General features: G+C 35.6%; 1 protein-coding gene across 1 annotated transcript in view; it reads right to left on the bottom strand.

Moving 5' to 3' along the window:
- Positions 1-22354, bottom strand: part of ABCA13 (ATP binding cassette subfamily A member 13) — a 513785-nt gene that overhangs the window by 124781 nt on the left and 366650 nt on the right. Inside the window, exons 55-56 of the mRNA XM_069084494.1 lie at positions 17640-17832; positions 11925-12034 (exon numbers count right to left, since the gene is read on the bottom strand). Of these exons, the coding sequence (XP_068940595.1) occupies positions 11925-12034; positions 17640-17832 (303 nt within the window). The remainder of the gene's footprint in view (positions 1-11924; positions 12035-17639; positions 17833-22354) is intronic.

Genomic DNA, 22354 nt, shown 5'->3' with positions numbered 1-22354 from the left:
TGAGAAATAGTTTTCTTATAACATAAGTCTCAGAAATATTGTACAGCTGCTTACTTTATCTAAACTGTATGGCTATTACGAAGTTCTTCCTAAACCTTAGAATATTGTATAAAGGTGAGCCACTATTATGAAGTGAGAGTTATGATCCTATATAAAAGAGAAACAAATACTGGTATGGTGGAAGTAGTACTAGATTTGTAATCAAAGGGCCTGGGTTCAAACCCTAAGTCTATACAGTACTTACTATTTGTGTGATTTGGGGCAAGTCACAACTTCCCAGAGCATCCTTTTTCCTCATCTGCAAAAGAAAGGGGAGTCTCTAATGCCCTGATTCCTATGATCCTCTGAATTTATCATAAATTCAAAACTATCACCATCTGTTTAAGCATGAAAATTATTCCTAAATTTGAAATTCTGTGAATCAAGTCTAGTTAATTCAGCAACTAAATATAAACTTGCATCTTTTTTTCTCATGGTACATCACACCAACAGTGTACTGAATTCTAAATAATCTCTTGACACTCACTTTTGGCAATGAAAATGAAATGAAAACATTTTGGTTTTTTGAGGCCAGGTCTCCTAATCTGACCTGGTACAGTATTAGTGGAATTGCCAGATCAGCTTTCGCCCTGCTGAAACTCACTATGCCCAAGCTCAAGCCATCCATCAGCTTTAGCCTCCACCAGTACAGGAATTGGACTAGCAGGCTGAATCTAGCCTATATATATTCATTACCTTTAATTATAATAGACTTCCTTAATCTAGTATTTTACAGGTATAAGTAACTGTTTAATGAGTGCTTGTTGACTGATTAAATATGAAGTCCTTTAAATACATTATCTTCATTGGAGTCTTATTAACCTAGGCTTCAGTTACCCCATCTGTAGAATGAAGGAATTTAACTCAATGACCTCTAAGGTCTCTTTCAATTCTGAATCTATGATATATCCTACTATGAAAATATATATTTATATAGATATAGATATCCATTTTCACAAATGAGAAAATTAGCTCAAGAATTTCATTGACTAAGATAAAGTCACAGAGTTCTTCAGTGATTTTAAGTGATAGAACAAAGAGTCTGACTTATTTTTTTTTAATTCAAAGCCTAAAGTACATTGCACCTACTGGAACACTCTGCTTCATGCTACAGGACTTCTTTTAGAAATATCAACCTTCTTCCTATTTATGATATGCAACAATCACCCTGAGAGCAAAGCCTTTATTTGTCTTTTTTGTCCCCCCTCCCATCAGACCTAGCACCTTGACTTACACAAAGAAAGTAATCAGTTCATAGTTCAGAATGTTTGAGAAAATAATGTAGTTATAGCCTTGATAATTCAATTCTGTAAACATTTATTAAAGACTTGCTTTGTGAAAGGAAAAGGCTAATCGGGTACTTAAATTCATAACCTCAATTTTACCTTGGATATTACAGGTAATTAATATGTGTTTATTGAATTGTTGAATGAGACTTTAGTCATATCACAGGGGAAGGAAACACAGATTAGAAAGTATTATGTTATCCATAGGTAGTAAGTTTATATTTGAAATAACTCTAATTCCATGATTTTTATGTGGCATAGAGGAAAATAAAATGTTTAGGCCTCTAAAAAAAATAGACAGACACATATACATATATATATGTACATATAGATATATATTCATGGTGATTAATTAATATGCAAAACTAATTTGTAAAATTTCAAGTCATATGTCTATAATATTTTGTGTTACTCTCCACATTAATTCTGTGATACTGAGATTTTAATGGAAAAAGTAATTAGAGTAAAGACAGGTTAAAAGGTTCAGGTCCACTTCAATAAACATAACTGATCCCTTTGTAAAATCCTGAATTTTGAAGCTAAAACTGAGATTTATTGCTAAGAATCACACAGTTCTTAGAAAGTCTACAGTTGTTTATTCAGCTATAGGTTGGTGCTATAGGTCAATTATGTTCAATTATGGTTCTAATGTAGACATCTATGTCTTCCTAATATATTTGGTTTAGGGAGAAAGATAAACCTAACAAAGGAACAGATAAGTGACAGTTCTATGGCTATGTTAAGTTCCTGTGTACACAAATAGTAGAAAAGGTGTTCAATTCTATGAAAACAGTATAAGTCAGATTACCAGACTGGGAGTTAGGAGGAGATATGTTTGAATTCTGCTACTGACACCAATTGTACAACCACAGGCAAATCACATAATTTCCATGACTAGGTATTCTTCCCAGAAAATGGAAATAATAATAACACTGTAGCAGCTCCACCACAGAATTATGGTAAAGATCGAATGAGAAAATCCATTTGAAAGTACTTTATAAGCCTTAAACAGCTATATAAATGTAAACTAATAAATCATTATCAGTCTAGTAGTACAGTGAATTCCTGAGACCCTTGTCTGCTCACCAGCCCATAAGCTCTGGTGTTACTTTTTTTTTTAAGCAATCGGGGCTAAGTAACTTGCTCAAGGTTACATGGCCAGTTATTTCTGGGTGTGGTGCTAAGTATCAGAGCCCGGATTCAATCCCCAGGTCATCCCCACACTGGGGCCGGTGCTCTACTCGCTAAGCCACCTGGCCACCCCTCTGGTGTTACTTTTAACCCTTCTTTATGTATATTTGAAAAGTGATAAATTAACCAAGAAGAGAGAAAAGTCATCCTCATATTGGCATTCAACTTTAAAGGAGAAACAGGAGAGAAATAAAGACACCGACTCAGGCAAGATATGACTGACAGAAACAATGAGGTTCAATGAGGTGGCAATAAAAATTGTACTTTTTAAATAGTAGAGTAGGCTACATCTCTCCAAGTAGTTAAAAGTGCCATTGTGCTTCTAATTACCCACTTAATTCAGTGAATTCCAATGCCCAATTAACATTACAAATAATCAAGGTTAAAAATATAATTAATGTAACTGTGATTTCGTTATAATTAAACTAATTATACTGATATGCAGCACAATAAGGGACATGCAGGCCATTATGTTAATGAAGATTTTTTTCTTCTTTCTCTTTAAGTAGAGCTATTTGATTTACATTTAAAAATTATTTAGCCAAATAATGAAATGGAATCATAAGGGAGAGAGTTCAACTTAGGAGGAAGAAACCAGAAACATGCTCTTCCTCTCAAAGGTCTCATTCTTTTATCTGCATGAACTATTAAATTGGATACTTTACTTCTGTGCATGTAAGAAGAGATCCCAAAACCTTAGATAACTCTAGCATAGCCTAATTTGATTTCAAAATGTTAAATATTGTCTATACCCACACAGCGGTGTAAATATACACGTAAAAACATCTGAAACACCAGAGACTTCTATTGCTTCTGAACAGAACCTTAGATACCTAGAATAACAAAATAATCTCAGTTAAAAACACCTGAGTTGCCATCTAGTCCATATTTAAACAAGAATACCTTTTCTCACATAACTCAACAGGGTTCATCTGACCTTTTATGAAGGCCTTGCATTCGTTTCCTAGACCAGACCAATCACTTTAGTATTTATGTGTTTGTGAGTTCTATTTTTCCCTTAAAGACAAATTAAATTTGCTGCTTTGTAACTTCCACTCACTTTCTAGTTTTGCCTTCTAGGACTAAGCAGGTTAAGTCCAATGTCTCTTCTAAAGGACTGCCTTCCAAATGCTTCAAGGCCACTTCTTTGTCCTCCTTAAGTAATCTCTTCCACATTTGAAACATCTATAGTTCAACCAATCCTAATTTGGCAAGAACTTGAGGCCCTTCCCCAACCTTGCTGCCTACCCTTTGAATGTCTCCTAAGTATCAATATCATTCCTAAAATGCAGCATTCATTACTAAAGACAGTTCTTAGAATGTGTTCGAAACCAGGGCAAAGTACTGTACACTCTTTGAACTGCTAAAAACATTTGTGTACTTGTCATAGTTGTAATGCTTTGCAATTATTGTGGTGGTATAGTTATTTTCAAGCATTCCTGATCCTTCGGGAGCCCTTTTGGGGCTTTGTTGGCAAAGGTATTGGAGTGGTTTGCCATTTCCTTCTCCAATTCATTTTACAGATGAGAGAACTAAGGGGTCATATAGCTACTATGTTTCTGAGGCTAAATTTGAATTCAACTCTTTCTGACTCTAAGACCAGTGATATCATTGGCATAGGGAACACTCCAGGACAGGAAATTCCCTTTACCAATGCAGGTTGGCACCTTCTCTGTGGGAGAATTGCCTATAGGTACAGAGTAGAAAAATGAGCTCCCCAGGATCATGCAGCCAAAATATAGGACATGAAACCAGGTCTTACTACCTTCCAGGTAGCTCTCCATTTCTCGCTTCCTCATGGGAAATTTTTCCTAAATTCACAAACCACCTTTCTGAAACTTCATTCCAATGCTTCTTTTTCTGTCCTATAGTCAAAAGCAAAAATCCGTCTTCCTCATAGTAGCAGTTTTCCCCCACAATTCATCAAATATCTTTTTGGTACCTGCTATTTCCAAAGCAAAGAGGAAAACTAGGTAGTACAGTGGATAGGGTGCTGGGCCTGAAGTCAGGAAGACTCATCTTCCTATGTTCAAATCTGGCCTCAGACACTTACTAGCCATATGACCCTGGCAAGCCACTTAACCCTGTTTGCCTCAGCTCCTCATTTATAAAATGAGCTGGAGAAGGAAATGATAAACCACTCTAGTATCTTTGTCAAGAAAACCCCAAATGGCATCACAAAGAGTTGGACACGACTGAAACAACTAATTAACAACAACAATAAATGAATAGAAACACACCTTACATTTAGATGGCAGTTAGGTGGCACAGCAGAGCCAGGAAGACCTCAGTTCATATGCAGTCTCAGACATTGGCTGTGTGACCCTGGGCAAGTCTCTAAGTTAGAGAAAGTGCCAACCTACACTGGGAAAAGGAATTTCCTTTCCTGGAGAGTTCCCTATGCCAATGAAACTACAGGTCCAATTATCCCTCTCCCTAAAACATAGAAAAGTAGAAGGAACAGCCACAAGAGATAGTGTATTCCTTCTCATTTGAAATTTTCAAATAAAAACAGAATTGCACTTTGTTATGAATATTGTGGGGCAGTTTTTCTGTCAGATACCAGTTAGACCCAAAAGTGTCTCTAAGGTCTTTTCCAACTCTGAGCTTTTGTGATCCCGTGAACTGAATGATAATGATAGAATATTTAAAGACAGCTTTGCTGTACAAAGCACTTCCCCACAACACCACTCTGAGATCCCGAGTAAAATATCATTTTTCATTTTATAATTTTAAAGAGATCCACAGAAATTAAATAGCTTGCCTGGGATTATATAGTTAGTAAGTCCAGTGATCTTTCCACTAAACACCCATTTACATGAAAGTATAGGATGTTTTCTCCCTCTGAAATAGGGAGCTACTTGTTTAGTAGAAGAAATAGCATGTAAAATTTAGCCTAATCCAGAATGAATGATCACAAATTTCAAATCATTGTGGTCCAAATAAATGAAGTTTTATAGTACAAGTACTTGAACAAAGTAGGAAATAATGTGAGTTAAAATTAAACTAAAAATTAACCAGTCTTCTCAGTCACAGCAAAGTGACTTTCCTAAAACACAGGTCTGTCCATGTCAGCCCCTTGCTCAATGCATTCCAGTATCTCCCTATGACCTGCAGAATCAAGCAATTTGCAACCTTGCCTTATGTATTTCTAGTCTTCTTGAACTTTACTCACCACCTCCCCAGCAAGCCAGAAGACACTGGTCTTCTCGTTCACTTTTTCTCACCCACAACAGTCCATCCCTTCTCTCCCAGACTTTTCACTGTTTGTACCCCCACACCTATAATGCTTTCCTCCTGACTTCCTGTTTCTGGCTTCCCTGGTTTCCTTCAGAACTTAGCTCAAATACCACCAAGACCTTTGCCAGTCTTCACCTTGCCACCAAACACCCCTACTATTTACACTACATGTATCTTGTATATACATAGTAGTTTGCAAGTTGTGTCCCTATTAGAACATGAGCAACCAGAGGGCAGGAAGGTAGCCACATTTCTGCCCTTTTTTGTCAATCCCCAGCATAGTTTCTAGCACACGGTGAACCCTTAATAAAAATGTTCACTGATAATAAAAAAGTGCCAAAGCATTTTTCTAATCTGAAATTTAATTTATCTACATCCTTCTATGAGAAGGGTAGGAAATCTTCATCATCTATTGACTGATTGGTACTTAATGCAGACACATTGGCAGGGATGGGTAGGTGGGTGGATTATTCATTTAGTTTCATTAATGTAAAATAATTGCTTTGGAACATCTTTAAAATTCACCTATTCTGGACTGCAAGTTATGCTTATCAAAGAATCAGCAAAACCTTCACAGTACTGGGCAATTAATAACCTACTCTCCAACATTCCATTAACAACTGGGAACCAAGAAGAACCATGTGATTGATGACAATGGAGGAGAAAATTAATCTTCGGAAGTTACAAGGAACCTGGAAAGTGATTGCCCACAAAAGAGAACAAAGGATACTGATTGATTTTAGTTGTCTTTGTTCTTAAATGGCATGAGTGTAAAAATATATTTAAGAAAGATAAGAGTAATTCTTTTGGCATTGTAAGCTTTATCATAAAAGAAAGATATGTATTGAAATATTATTTTTAAATTTGATTTAATGTGTATTAAATTAAAATTTTAGGAATATGTGAGGGATCAGTGATTGCCTCAGCATATGGAGGGAATTATTTCCATTTATGCAAATTTCTTATCTATTCATTAGTAGATGATAGAATTATAGATTTAGAGCTTAAAGGGACCTTGGAGGTCATCTAATGAAATTACCTGATTTTATAAAAAAGAGAACTGAGGGAGAAGTTAAGAATCTCTCTTCTGAGACAATATAAGTAAAGAGTGGAGTTAGAATTTGAACCTAGGACCTTATTCAAATTCTATTGTTCTTTGATGAGTCCTAGGAACTTGCTTCAGGGTCAGAGAGGTTACATGACACCAGCCCTAAGTATGAGGCAAGATTTGTACTCATATTGACTGATGCTGAGGGCAGCTAGGTTGTGTAGTGGATAGAGCTCTGGGCCTGGAGTCAGGAGGATCTGAATTCAAATCTGACCTCAGATACTTACTAGCTGGATAACCCTTGGCAAGTTACTTTACTCTGTTTGCCTTAGTTTCCTCAATTGTAAAATAAGGTGGAGAAGGAAATGGCAAAATCCAAGTGGGGCCACAAAGACTGGAATAACTAAACAGTGACAAAATGACTGATTCCAAAAACAATAATATGCATTATTCTATTCTATTAACTAATACTTTGTGAAAGACTTTTCTTTTTCCCCAAAAGTACTTCATAAGTCATACAGAGATATAAAATGTATCAGACATAATGCAAATTATCTAGGTGAAAATTTTAAAAATTCAATCTGCTTTTCCAATGTTTTGTTTACATGACAGCTCTCTAATATTACTTCCAAATACTGAAAATAATTAACAAACACTGGGGATAACTTTAAATACATAGATGTCTGTCACCACTTAGACAAAGCAACAGGAAAATTAGTGTTTCCCCCCAAAAAAAATCTGTTGAGGATATTTGTCATTATGGAGACAAGGGCCTCACCCTCTGGAAATCTGCTGGCATGATGATTTGAATCTGTTGTACTATGATTATTTATCAATGAATTTATTAAAGAGATTAGTGAGGAAAATAAAAAAATGGTGCTTACTTCTGATATTTCAAATGTAAATTACAGATGCAGTGGTGCTTAGAATAAATTTCTTCATGCTGCTTCTGTTTAGCCAGAAAAGGAACAGCCTACTGATCTTTCATGGTACATTAGTCTTACCTGAAGTACCTAAAATAACTGAGGAGGTAAACTGGGTCAGTCATACATTATCATTCAGTATAATAATTTTACTCTGATACTATAATTTACAAGTCAATTTGGAAACAACAGTCCCTAAAGATTTCTAAGGATATCTAAAAAACAAACTATAAAATGATGACTGCAAAAGGTGTTAAGTACCATGTGTTCACATTTTCATTACCCAACCTTTCCAATTAACTTGGTGAATGTCTCCCTGCTATAGTCAGAGACTTATAAATAAGAAAATCTAAATCCATGGTCACCAGAATACCTGACTATGTAGGTAACAATACTCATGGTATGACTTAATTCTTATTCTAGGAGATGCCAGCAGATTGGACAATGTCCAAATAAAGTGTTACTTGTTCCATCTCCAAGCTAGTTTCTTCTTCTAGTTCCCTTCCTCTCACAACAGTGAATTTGTCTCTAGTGACTCCTGTGATCAGCACATTTTTCCTTACATACTAACATAAGAAAGTCACCTCATGATTGTGTATTTAGGGGTTCTTGTTTTCTACCTATTCTCCAAAATCTACCTTTTCTTTTCTTCCTTCCTTCTGTTTTCTCCTTCTTCCCTTCTTTCATTCTGTGCCTCTCTCTCTTAATTCCTTTAAAAAAAAAACAATAAAATGTCCTAGCTAATTAGCATGTGTGTCAGAGGTCTAGAAAGAAGGTATGAGAGTCAGGAAAATCTGGTCAAGTCCAACCTCTAGTAGAAACTGTTGAACCTGGTCAAGTTGTTTAACATCTCAGTGCCCCAGGCAATTCACTAAAGCTATAAGTCATAAAGTAGGTAATAATTGGCATTAAAAGAGGGAATTCCTTACACACCAGTAATTCCAGACTTGGATGAAATCATAGAACTGAGAGAATGAAAAAAGAAATTGACACACAGGTCATCCCAGTCTTTCAATAGAATGGAAGTTTGTTGTGATCAAAGATTATTTCATTTTTTCTCTCTATTACAGTCTCCTAGCACAGTGTTATCTATGATTTGCTCAGCACCTAATAAAGGCTTGTTGCTTGATTAATTTTAAAGATTTTTTTTCCTATTTCTTACAAGAAACTTTCTAATTAAGATGTTATTTGGGTCCCTTTTCTTTTACAGTTAACTTGTATATGGAGTATACCGCTACTGAAAAAATAAATACACACATGAGACAAAAAAACAAGCTGGCATGGTGGCAACATTGAACAGGCAATCCAAAGACCCAAGCTCTAGCCCAGCTTTGCCAGTAACCATTTGTGTCATCTTGGCAAAGGATTTACTCTCTCTAAATCTTAATCCCTCACATATCATATGGGGAAGCTACAAGGACTACCTACTTCACAAGGGGGGCTTTGTTTTCTCTCTCTCTCTCCCCCTCCCCACCTTTCTCTGTATCCCTAGCACTTAAGAGAGTGCCTGGTATTTAGTTAATTTTCCTTTTCATGTGGAGTTGTTTCAGAAAACACATGCACGCACGCCCGCCCACACACACACACACACACACACACACACACACACACACACACACACACACATACACACACACCCCTGTAGTGGCAACCACACTGGAATATCCAAGATGGCTGCTAGCACAGGTTCTTAGATCTGCTGTATTAGGAAAGATAGCTGTATAAGAGGTCAACAATCTTTTTTAATTACAGTCACTAGTTCAGGGGAAAAGCCCGCACCCTGAACTTCAAAGGAAATATAAGCACAGAAATAAAGACCAATAGACAGGACTCTGACTGCCTGAAGCAACTATACACTTTACATACATCTCTGGATTGAGAGAGCCTTTACATCTGAGCAGTAGGGGAGCTCTGAACATATGGCCACTCACAATCTTGACCAGAGAATCACAAGATCCTTCTCATAAGCAAGCCCCCAAAGCAAAATACCAACAGTATATATACATACTTTTCAGAGCCAGAAGGCCTCACAACCCTCCTGACCCAGTGCCTAATTAGAGATTCTCAAAAGGTGTGAAAGCCTTACTACAAGCAAGCTTCCCCTAAGCAAGTTTCCCTTAATGGGCTCTACTAGAGGCCCATTACTGGGAGGGGAAGATCTTATATCCCATTAACATTACAACACCCCAATAGAATCTGAGCTCCTAGAATGGAGGACAGACACTGTTTTGTCTCATTCCTTGTAAAGTCAGCACTTAGTATAGTGTTTGGCTATTATGGTAACCACTTAATAAATTTTAGTTGACTAATTGGTTGATTTATTGATAAGATAGAGGAACCAAATCTTTCCAGTTATGGCATTTGTAATATGATCTCTCCTGTTACTCATTTTTGATGTGTATTTAGTCTATATGCCAACTATATTGTACGTTCTTTAGGAGGGAGTCTGTCTTATATTGCTGTGGATTTGTAACAGTACCTACATAAAACTTTTTGCATTGGTACTTAAGTGACAAATATAAAGTGTCACTTATTTTAAAAGGGCTACAAATATAAGCTATTATTCTGATATTTCATAATCATATTTTCTTGGACTCTTTTTTTAATTCTCTCTCTTCCTCACCATTGCCACATTTTCCCAGATTGTTCCATCTTCTTCAGATGTAATTAGCTCCATCCTGAGGTAACTGAAAGGTTGCCAACACCTCTGGTCCACAACTGAATAAGTGGAAGAGAGAGGACTAGATTGCACTTGGGAAAATATATGCTGCTTTTAAATCTGACCCACAGAACAAAAGTCCATCTTTTTTAACACTGATGGTTGCCCAATGTTGTTTCATGGATGCAGATGCTAGTATATCAAAGTCTCTGAAGAATTAAAGTGTAAGGTCACCCAAATAGTAGTAGAAAAATGCCAGGTTGGCACAAGTAGATTACAACACATTTATTTTAACTCACATATTGTTAATGGATACCATCAAGGAAGTGCGTAATAAGAAAAGGAGTGAGGGGGGGAAGTGAGTGGTAATAAAGACACACAATAAGTATTACTTCAGTCCTCATGAAATGTAAAAAGTACAATGGAAAACCTCCAACATTTATAACACTTGAGTGTTATACTTTAACTTATTTGATTAATATTTAACTTTGATTGGTATTTACCTTATTTGATCCTCATAACAACCATGAGAGATAGGTATTTTTATCATCCCTACTTTACAGATAAGGAAAGTAAGGCTGAGGAAGGTGAAGCAACTTGCCCACGGTCACATGGGTAGTAAATGTCTAGAACAGGATGTGAATACAGGTTTTCAGTCAAACACTCTATGCCACCTAGGTCCAACACATTGGGTGGATCCTCTGTGGAAGAGCTATGGAAAACAATAGACATGGGATGAAAAGACAAAGATGGATTAATTACCCATAGCAAGGAAATATCTATCTTAATGAGATGCCACATCCACTGAAACATGATAGTGCAAAGCCCTGGTAGAATGAGCAAGAAACCATGATTGCAAAAGTAAAGGAGATATTTAGGTCTTGCTAATTATTAATCAAATTTCAGGGATTGTACAATCAGGGATAGTGGCTTTCATAAAATAACATCGATATGCAGGTGTTTGAAATGTTTATCCCCAGTTCCTCAGAAACATACAACTCATTTGTGCTAGAGTAAAGATAATAGGGCATATCCTGGTGGCTTTTATTATGTTTGTGGAAATGATAGAAGAATCCACGTGACCCTTTCTCACAATATTAGCTCAGGATTGGGAGGGGGGGGTTGGGGAAGAAGAAACAAAGCAGAGGTAAAACAAGAACAATAAGTTTCTCAATCTTTCCAGGCCAACCTGGGATAATTTTACGCAGTGGATAGGCTTATCAATTTGTCTTAAGGTTGTACTCTAATGACTTGTAAAAGAAAACATTTCCTCTGCTTCTTCCCACAACACAACTCAGGCCCTTTTCCCATGGCAGGCACGATGAAATGATATTAAATAGCTTAATCCATTCAAGTTTGAAAGCTCATTTTTTCCCCTTGAGACTTGAAAATGAAAAAAGAGGCACCTAGTAAATTCTGAAGAAAAGCCTTTCCTAGACACCAGTTAAAAGGATTGAGGAGGAGGTAGGGCTTCTCTGGTCTTAACCATTAGCTTTTTTTGAACAGATAAATTCAAGGGAAAAAAAATCTCCATTTACCCCCTTGGATTCCTGATGGCAGCATATCCCGAGGATGGAATGATATCACCAGTCAGCATTTTGAATGTTGTGCTTTTCCCAGCTCCATTCACTCCCAGTAGGCCAAAACACTAACCATCAAAGAGGTGGAAAGGAAGGAGAGAAGAAAAATAATCAGAATTGTAATATTCAATGGTACTTATTTTCATCTAAATTTCTTGAGTCTGGGCTTTCTTATTAAATACCAAAAAGACCATAGGATAAGGAACGTAGGCCTGGAAGGGACCACGGAAATCATTAAATTCAACTCTCATTTACAGATGGGAAAAATGTGGCCTATGGAAGTTCAGTGCAGCTGTACAAGGTCACACAAGTAATAAGTGACAGAGGCAGGATTTGAACCCAAGTCCCTTTACTCCAAAACCAGTACTCTCTCAACTATATCACACTCCTTCATCTAACTTCATCATTTTACAGATGAGGAAACACAGCCTTATAGAGTTAAAATGGTTTGTGCTGGGTCACAGATCATATGTGATAAAGGTGGTTTTAAACTCAGGTCTTCTGACATTTGCCTGATATAAGCAAGGCTTAATGAATTTGGCACAAGTTTTTATCTTACCATCACCATCCACAATTCCATGATTTCAAGATTTGGCAGAATGCCTTAAGACCATTGTGGGCAAGAAAGTAGAAGTAAATAAGTAGAGTCTATCAGTAGAAAGAAAGCAGAAAATATAGATAATTTGATTTTATTAGAGTCTTGCTGGTCATTGGATCCCTGCTTGAGATATTTGCACAGAAGTAAGTAAACCTTGTGCAACTGCTATTTGCATTAGGATTTGGCAAAATATGCTAATTACTACTCCAAAGCTGCTTAGTGAGTTAGCATGATATTATGTATGGTGATGGCAAGATGTAAACTTGAGACAAATAAATCAAGTCTTGCTCATGACCTGCAAGTTTGACATTTGCCATAAAGAGTTCATCACAAAGTTAACAATAAAAGTAAGTGAGTATATTACTTATAACATTATAGATGTGAATTTTCTGGTCATCTAGATCTTATCTCCTCATTTTACAGATGAGAAAACTGAATTGTGTTTTTGTTGTGGTTTGTCAGTGGACACACACCCAAAACCAGAGGGGAATCCAAACCTCTGTCAGTAGGATAGAAAGTGGTATATGTGACGATGGCATGGGGAGAATGACTAGACATTTAAAGCCAAGTAATTGCAATAAGGCTCTTTCTTTCAAGGAGGAAGATGGATATTCTCCAAAGGAAGAAGCTTCTTGTACTCCAAAGAACAATGACGTGGATTAACAGGTTCTATCAGGAGACGTTATCCAGTAATAACAGGAGGAAGAAGTGGAGGTTGGTCACTCTCTGATGAGCAACACAAAGCTGTTATTTGTCAAGCTGACACAAACAATAGAAAGAGCTGTTGGCATGTATTCAGGATTTGGCAGAGAGCCTTCTGAGACTTGTCAAACTTTATCTGATAATTCATACAGGGACAAGCAATACTGGCAGAGAAAAAAGAGATAGCAAAGCTAGGAATTTTGAAATCCTGGACCAAAAAAATATAAAAATAAACAGAACTGAAGCCTTAGGAGGACAACTGGTATTATCCTCGTTGTTGCTGACTTCAGATAAATGAAATGGTTCGAGGCATGAATATCCAGTTAAAAAATATATGTCTGAAAATGGGATTTTTTTTGGTAGACCACATCTTTAAAAGTAGAGGTTATATACTCTTGAAAAGGAATGGAGTACACCTAGTGAGGATCAAAAAATGAGGTCAATAAAATATATTTGTCTTGAATCTTTTAAATCTTACCCATATGGTTTAAAATTGAAAAGGGGAGGTAAAGTAGAAAGCTATGCAGTTTTAGATACAATAGAAAGTAGTGAATTAAATATGGAAGGAATGTCTAGTAATTCACAAGAAATAACATACAAGAAGAAAGATGACAAAACAACTTCTTGCCTCCAAAAATCTTTAGAACACACATCTCTAAACAAATGCACAAAATATTGGTAATATTCAGGGTAAACTAGATATCTTAATTCAAGTAGGCCTATTTTACCTCACAATTGTCACTGGAATTAGTTAGAATGTGATTGATAACTGGGAAGAGTGTATTTTATTCAAGAGTATAGAAAAAATTAGAGTCCAGAGGAATAAAAAATGCACATTGAAAAGATGTAATGTGAAAAAAAATTCAAAACTAATACACCCAAAAGGCTAAGACCCCCCAAAATTAGGTGATTCGCCTATGGGCACACATCTAACAAGTGTCAGATGCTGGTATCAACCCAGTCTTCATCTGACTAAAAGTCTACTGATTTTTCTTCTTCTTCTTCTGCCAGCTTCCATATCTCTGGTGCATGGTACAAAGCTTTTGGGTGAGGCTCAATGAAAGCAAAATCAAAAGCAGTATTTTTTTTGAGTGTATAGTAGACCATCTGGACAGGAATAAATAATCTGGGAATGTAGAAAGCAAATATGCTGATGAGCCACAGAGTGATAGGGTAGGAGAACTCAATTATCCAGAAATCTCCTGGAGTTCTCTCTGCCAAAAACAGGATTGTAACAATTTATTGATTTTTCTTTGTGGCAGTTTTATATTTCAAAACCTGAAGGGATCAATCAAATAATGAGCATTTATTAAGCCACTATGATATATCAGAGATGAAGAAATTGCTATTTAATACCAGATTATAACTGACAAGGAGGAAATAGATATTAAAGTAGAAGGGGCAATTCAGTGGCACAGTCAATAGAGAACTAGGCCTCGAGTCAGAAAGACCTGAGTTCAAATCCCACGTCAGATACTAATTGTGTGACCTGTTCAGATCACTTAATCACACATTGAGTTTACCTGACTGTAAAATGGGGATGATATAATAGCACCCACTTCCCAAGGTTGTCTTAAGGATCAAATGAAATATATGTAAAGTGCTTAACTATGATAGTCACATAGTAGGTGCTTAACAAGTAACAGTTAAAAAAAACATATCAATATAACTCAAGGGAGAACTTGAACTTGTGACAGACAAAAGGAACACTGGCAAAAGTCTATCAACTACCTTATATTTTTTTAAAGTATGTTTAATGGAATTGGATGACCCCGTAAGTATAACATCAAAACCATCAAAACTCAGAATGAGTTGAGGCAATAATATATGCCAAGTAAAAATTTCTAAAAGGTTTATCTTTTTAAAGTTATATTTGAAACAAAAAGATCATCATAAGAGCTATTGGAATGCTGCTCTGGTTGGAAGAAAACATGATCAAGAACAATAGCCAGAAGGCACAACTACTCAACCCTTGTTTTACTTCTGTTTTCTCTGCTCAGGACTGGGAAGGACTGACAAAAAATGACTTCCAGGAAGTTGAAACTAGATGTCCATGAGGAGTTGTTAAGACAACAACTAGCAACTGAATTCAATTGAATTCAAGTCACTAAGGTTAAACAGCTTTCAAACATTCCCTGGTAGTCACCCTACTACCAATGATCACTCTTGTGCACCAAACCATGTGCCCTCGTTCTTAGATTTTTGTATTTTCCTTCAGTTTCTGCAGTGATGTTACTAGAGTGGCAGAAAGGAAAGCATAGGCTGCTAAGTCACCTAGAGACAAATTCTATTTACACATAAACAAAATATGAATGAACAAATAGATAACTGGATAAAGAAGTCAATGAATTCCTGCCTCAGACACTTAACATGTACTAGCCATGTGACCTTGGGTGAGTAACTTAACCCCAATTACCCTACCTTCCCCTCTCCAAAAAAAAAAGGAAAAAAAAGGCAATGAATACATGCATAAATCGATAAATGAATAAATAAATGTCACTGAGTAGATAAATGAACAGATAGATGGATAAATAAAGGAATGTCAATGAATAAACAAATAGATAAGAATAAAAAAAGCTATTTTGCCTACAATCAATCACTTGGACTAGCACAAAAAATAAGGCATTTTTTGATGAAACAAGCTCCTGTCCTATTCCCTCCTATTCTGCAAACTCTACCCATCCTTTGAGATATAGCTTGAATTCAAGCACCCTCATAAAGTTTTGGCTGACTACTACAACCATCCTTCAACTGACCCTACAATATTAAATTCTGTTATTAAGCACTCATTAGGCACTTAATCATAATGTCTCAGAAGTATATTGTATTTCTGTCCCATCTCCTCGAACATATTATAAGGTTTTATTATCATGGTTAGTATTATTATTATTATTTCATGAAACCTGAGTACAAGATAGACAGTCAATAAATAAAGGTTGAGTAATTGATCAATAGGTAATGAACACATAATTTTGAAAAGATTCTTTTTTAAAAAGTAAAACTCTTTAGTAAATAATATTTTGGCAAATGATTTCTATCTTCTAGGCCTCAATTTCCTCCAAAACCAAGGGATAAAACAGCTATAAGCACCATATCTTCTAGAATTCTGAGAGCCCACAGCTAGAATTGTACACCATTTTATTTTTACAGCATTTTCACATGAATTAACTTCAAGCATTCCTCTTATGCTTTAATCTTTATACCATTACAATTAGGAGAGAATGCTTTTATTATTATAATATATATTATGTTATATTATAATATATTATATTTATTATATTATATATTATCTTTTTTCATAAATGAATAGAAATAGTGATAAAACAACATGGTTGAAACCAAATAATTGACCTCTAGCAGAACTAGGTCCTGAAGATAACAGTGAAGTAACTAAATCCCTTATAGAATGTAAGCTGCTTAGCGGCAAGAATTATTAAATTTTTTTGGCCTTTCTCATACTAGTGCTTAACAGAATGCTTTAAATACAGTAGGCATCTATTCAACACTTGTTGAACAGAATTCTCTTTACTATCATTTCTGACTTCCATTGTTAGAAGATTTTCTTTTACATACCTCAGTGATTGCACTACATTTGGTTAGTCACTTAAATTTTTATTGGTTAAATTTCTCATTTTTAAAACATAATATAAGATCCGCCTCCTACTTCACAAGCATGTTGTATCTATTAGCTGAATAATGTCTATTTGGTACTTTGAATTCCTGGGGAGAATAGAAATGAATGCAAGGTGTTTTCATTTTTAGCCATCATTAAGAGCACTTATTTTCAGAACTGATTTTCCTTTACATCTGCAACTTAAGAGCAAATCAGGAGCTATTTATGCTACTTCTGTCAGCTTTGATTAAACATTTCAGCAAGATTTAGCATCATATTTATGAAAATATCTCCCAGTTAGTGTCATAGTATGTGTATTTCCTTTACCTCCCTGGTCTCATTTGACTATGTATATTTTAATTGGGCACTTAAAGAATTTCAAATTCCAAGTAAGAGTTGTAAGCTGTTTCCTTAATTAATCTAATCCATAAAATATTCCTACTCAATCAAAAAAAATCTGTTTCACAACCTAAACAAACAATCATTAAGACTCTAATGTCACATGTATTTTTAAAAACCAAAGCAAGCCATGAAAGAAAATGGAACAGTATCAATCCTGGAAAATGTATTCACTACGTAAATAGCCCCTAGCTTCTCTTTCTGAATTCACCTACTATTCATTTCCTAAAAATTACTGCAATTGAAAGGTCCCTTTGAGCATGATTTCCAACTCTCTGAACATAACATTATACATTTGAACAATTGCTTATGATTATACAACTTTGACCCCCAATGAGGCTGGAAATAGAATCAGTTTTACCTCGCCTCTTGGTATTCCCAAGCTAATATCATTCACAGCAGTGTTCCTCTTGCCAAAACCTGGATAACTTTTCCGGAGATTCCGGAGCACAAGAATGTCACTGTCTGTTCTCCCAGTCCAAATTCTCATTTGTTCCTCTTTGACATCCATATCTTCAGAAGGGGTGACTGGACCAAGAAAGACTGGGTGACTCCTGAAGATGGAAAATGAAGATGAATCCAAAAAGGTCAATTATATGGGGACAGATTCTGAGTGATATGAAGGACAAAATTTTTTCCAAGCAGCACATTTTTCAAACTTCTGTACAAAATTCATTGCCTCATAGCCCATCTGTACTACCATACTAACTAATGGTGACATGCAAGGCCTCAGCTTCATTTGTTAAAACAAAAGAAACTCCATTAACCTTCCTAATTAGAACTGGAATGAGCTGACATCAGATTAAAGCTATTTTTCAATTGGGTGAATAATTATTAAAATCATTTTGGAGTACTAAATCAAAATTGTGAAATTCTTCATAATGTTGTCTTAAGGAGCAAACTCAACTAAAAAGATGCTTTTATTATACATCATAGGATCATAGGTTCACAGCCAGAAGGGAACTTAAAAGTCACTAAGTCCAACCCTCTCATTTTACATATGTATAAACTGAGTCCCAGATAGGTTAAATTATTTGCGCAGGCTACACAAGTATTAAGAATTTGAGTCAATATTCAAATTCAGACCTTCCTAACTCCAAGTCGAGGGCTCTCAGCCACTAATAAAATGGAGCCCCTCTAGTTACTTAAATAGGTGGTAAAGTTCTATTCCTATGAATTGTACATAGACATATTTATCTGTAGATATATATCATAGATGGAGATATGGATATAGCTATTGATGGCACAGATACACAGGGTGTCCCAAAAATGTTAGTGCAGTTTTAGGTTTTGTTTTGTTCTTAAGAAGCTATAATAAACTTAAAACTTGATTAAGATTTTTGGGACATCCTTTATATAATTTGATTTCACTTCAGTTTCAATTTGTCTTAAATGAATTTATACTTCTCGAAATCTTTTTATTAAATTGCATTTCATATGACTTTGTAGCCTTTTTATCATGTGCAGGATCATAAAAAGAAAAGAATGGACCAGCTTCCTCATGAGTATTTCCAGATGATGATATATTCTATAACTCCTTTTCTAATTCTTATTCTTCTATACTGTGTGGTTTCTTTCTCTACAATATTCTGCCAATTCACACCTTTTTCTCTCTATATAAACTTCACCTAAAGGCTCATCTTGCAGAAGCATTGTTATGTCACAGTAGATAGAGGTTTGAACTTGAAGGAATTTAAAGCTTAATTTGAATCTTACCTCAGATCTTATTAGCCATATAACATCAGATAGGAGACAACTCTCATCTTCATTTTCCCCAGTTGTAAAACAGGAATACTTCTCTTTGTGCTACCCATATCACAGGGTTATTGTGAAGAAAATGTCACCAAATATATGTTGAAGCTCTTATCATCTTACCTTACTCAGGTTATTTGCTGCCTTCTCCTTGTGACCTTTCATAATGTGGCATATACTTCCTAAGTAATCTGTGTCCATAATTGTTCAAAGTATATTGACCCCCTTTTCACAACAGTTTCCACATAACTCTAATGGTTTCTAATTGATACACACAAAAATATCTGACTGTAGGCTCAAGTCTTCCAATCAGGCATTACCATTTCTCTCTCAAGGGACCTCATAATCTTTTTGTTCCTAGCAATTGGAGCAAGGTGAAAGACGAGCTCCAGAAAATCCTAAAAATTCATCATGTTCCTGTTCCAGACTATTTCCAAATGATCTAATTGGCAACACTATGTATCATAACCTCTAAGTATTCCTTTTCCATATGCTGACTTTTATCTAAATATGCTACATTTAGCTATATGTCAAAAGGATAAAAATGGCATGCAGAGGATGTCTTGGACATTTTGTCTGTTCGCATTTTCTTTCAATTCTTGAGGGGGAGAGTCTGGACCCTATTAAACTTTATTTTTCCCCCACTGAAACATAAAAGGTTTGTGCTTGAATTCGTATAGGTATTCCCTCAACCAAAGCTTGTTACAATCCCTCTGGCTTGCCAGATGGTATTTAAAATTTATAAAAAAAAAATAAATACATCATTCGAAACTAACCTGATAATGAGCTCAGGCTCATCTTTAGTTAGCTCACCTGTTCCAACATCAGAAAGACCCATGTACATAGAAAGAAAAAGTTCCCTCCACTCTCTCTATTATTCAGCCCCAGAAGTCATTAGTCTTTACTGGCTTTGAACAATCATATTTTTTTTAATCATTAAAGTTGCTGTTTCTGTTTTTTCCCCAAAAAATATATGTGGAATCATGTTATTAATCCTTGAAGATCTTAGGTAGAGAGTAGGCACATAAGTATGAACTCTATTTTGGTTAATCTGGGTGGGAATGAGATATGCAAAATTGGTCATCCCCACACACATAAACCTTCAGAAATTTCTGCTTTCAAGTTAAGCACATTCAAACTCCTTCATCCACCTTCAAAATTACTATAGGGCCATGTAAACAGTAAGCATTCATTAAATTCTTTTTTTAATGGATTGAAGAGGAGAAAATGAGTTATAAAAATTTATATCTTCTATAAATTAAATTCTTAGTTATAGACTTTTCTGTCCTCTCAAATGCTTTTAATAATCAATGAACTTAATTATGTATAGTAGGCTAGTAGTCATTAGGACTAATCTAGGTTAACTTTCTCTGGGTGAGTGTGTATATTCTGCATTATATAATGCCTGGTAAATATTTAAATATTATTACTAACCATAAAATTTGTATGTTTTCCAATTTTTTTATTCTAATATTGCAATATATCATGAGTTTAACATTTCATTGATGGAACACTTATGCAGATCACAACCCATTTGTAATTTACAGATCTAGAGTGGCCTGGGACTCTTAGTATAGGATTTAGATGATTGTCTATCAGTATTGTTCAATCAATAAGCATCCAAGGTGGGATTTATACTCAGGTCTTCTGGAATCCAAATCTACCTTGCTATATTCTACCATGATGCCAAAAGACAGCTCATAGGCTTTTTAAGGGCCTCAAATTTATGCTGATAACACTATAAAACTAAAATTCAAAGGAAATATTAGTCTGGGGTTCTCCTTGAAGAGATGATTTCCTCACAACAGCAAAATTTCACTTCCACTATAGTTGTAGTTATGTGCTTTAACTAGGTTGAGGGTTTTTTCAACAGATTACCAATGACAGAAATCTCTTCATTTCAGACTTGTCACATGACTGCTAAAGACCGGGTGGATAAGAGAGAGTCTAGTTGACTGTGATTTTTACATCTTAGAAATATTTTCTCAAATAGCATTCCACCCATACAAATCACAACTTTTTCAAAATCTTCTTATGCATCCTTTGTAGTATGTGTTTCCATTTACCCATAAAGCCTTCAAGATAAAAGGATTAGACACTTTAGAGATAACCTAGGCAGGCAAAAAGGCTAATGTGCTCTAGGCTACATTAAAAGGGGCAAAACTTCTAGGAATAGGGACTCGATAGGCCCACTGTACACTGTCCTTGTTAGACCTTGAGTAGTGTATTCAGTTCTGGGCATCATAATTTAAGAAATATATTGATAAGATGGAAAGTGTCTAGAAGAGGGCAACTGAGACATTGAAGGGTCTTAAGTCTTTGTCATATAAGGACCACTTGAAACACCTGTTTAGTCTGGAGAAGAGAAGCTTCAGGGGAGACATGATGCTTACTTCAGGTATTTGAAAGACTGTCATATAGTGGAGGCATTAGACTTGTTTTATTTGGTCCTAGTGCTAAGAACCAGAACAAATGGTGGAAATTTTCAGTAGGCATATTTTGAATTAATGTCTGGGAAAAAATCCACAATTGGAGTTTTCCAAAGTGGAATAAGTTGCCTGAAGAATTAATATTCCCTTCCTTCCTTGGAGGACTTTCAAGTATAGGCTAAATGCTCATTTGTCAGGTATGTTATAGTAGTTATTCCTTTCATGTATAGGTTGGATTAGATGATCACTGAATTTCTTTCTAATTCTCAAATTCTATGACTCTATGGTAAATTGAACTCATCATTTTATAGATGAAACCATTGAGGCTCAGAAGAGAATACAAAATCAGTGTAAGAGATCTTCATTCTGCTCTTTTATCTCAACAGTATTTGTGGAACATTAAAATAGTCCATGCATAGTCTTTCCCTCTTGACACATAGCCACCTTCTTTTCTAGTTACACACATTACAGGGAGTATTGCATCTTTGTCTTTCTATCCTAGATACAAAGTGATTTTGTTATTATTGTCTATTATCTTGGTTGTTGCAAGGATCATGAGATAGCATATATGAAGCATTTTGCAAACTCCCATATAAATGCTAACTTATATCTTCCTAAATCCTCCTTTATATATTTTTTTTCTAAAGCAATTGGGGTTAAGTAACTTGCTCAAGGTTACACAGCCAGGTGTTTCTGGGTGGGTGCTAAGTATCTGAGCCTGGATTCAATCCCCAGGTTATCCCGACACTGGGGCCAGTGCTCTTACTCACTGAGCCACCTGACCACCCCAAAGATGGTACTTTTTTTGCCTTTTGGAGGACAACTGGGGTAAAATAACTTGCCCAAGGTTACACGGCTAGTGTTTTTTTGTGTGGGTGTTAAGTGTCTGAGGCTG

This window comes from Petaurus breviceps, unplaced genomic scaffold, assembly GCF_028583685.1.
Source record: "Petaurus breviceps papuanus isolate PSGF00001 unplaced genomic scaffold, PetGlider_PUasm1.0 174, whole genome shotgun sequence".
NCBI lineage: Eukaryota > Metazoa > Chordata > Mammalia > Diprotodontia > Petauridae > Petaurus > Petaurus breviceps.
Note: the sequence above shows the minus strand (reverse complement) of the source record. Positions and strands in the feature narration are given on the sequence as shown.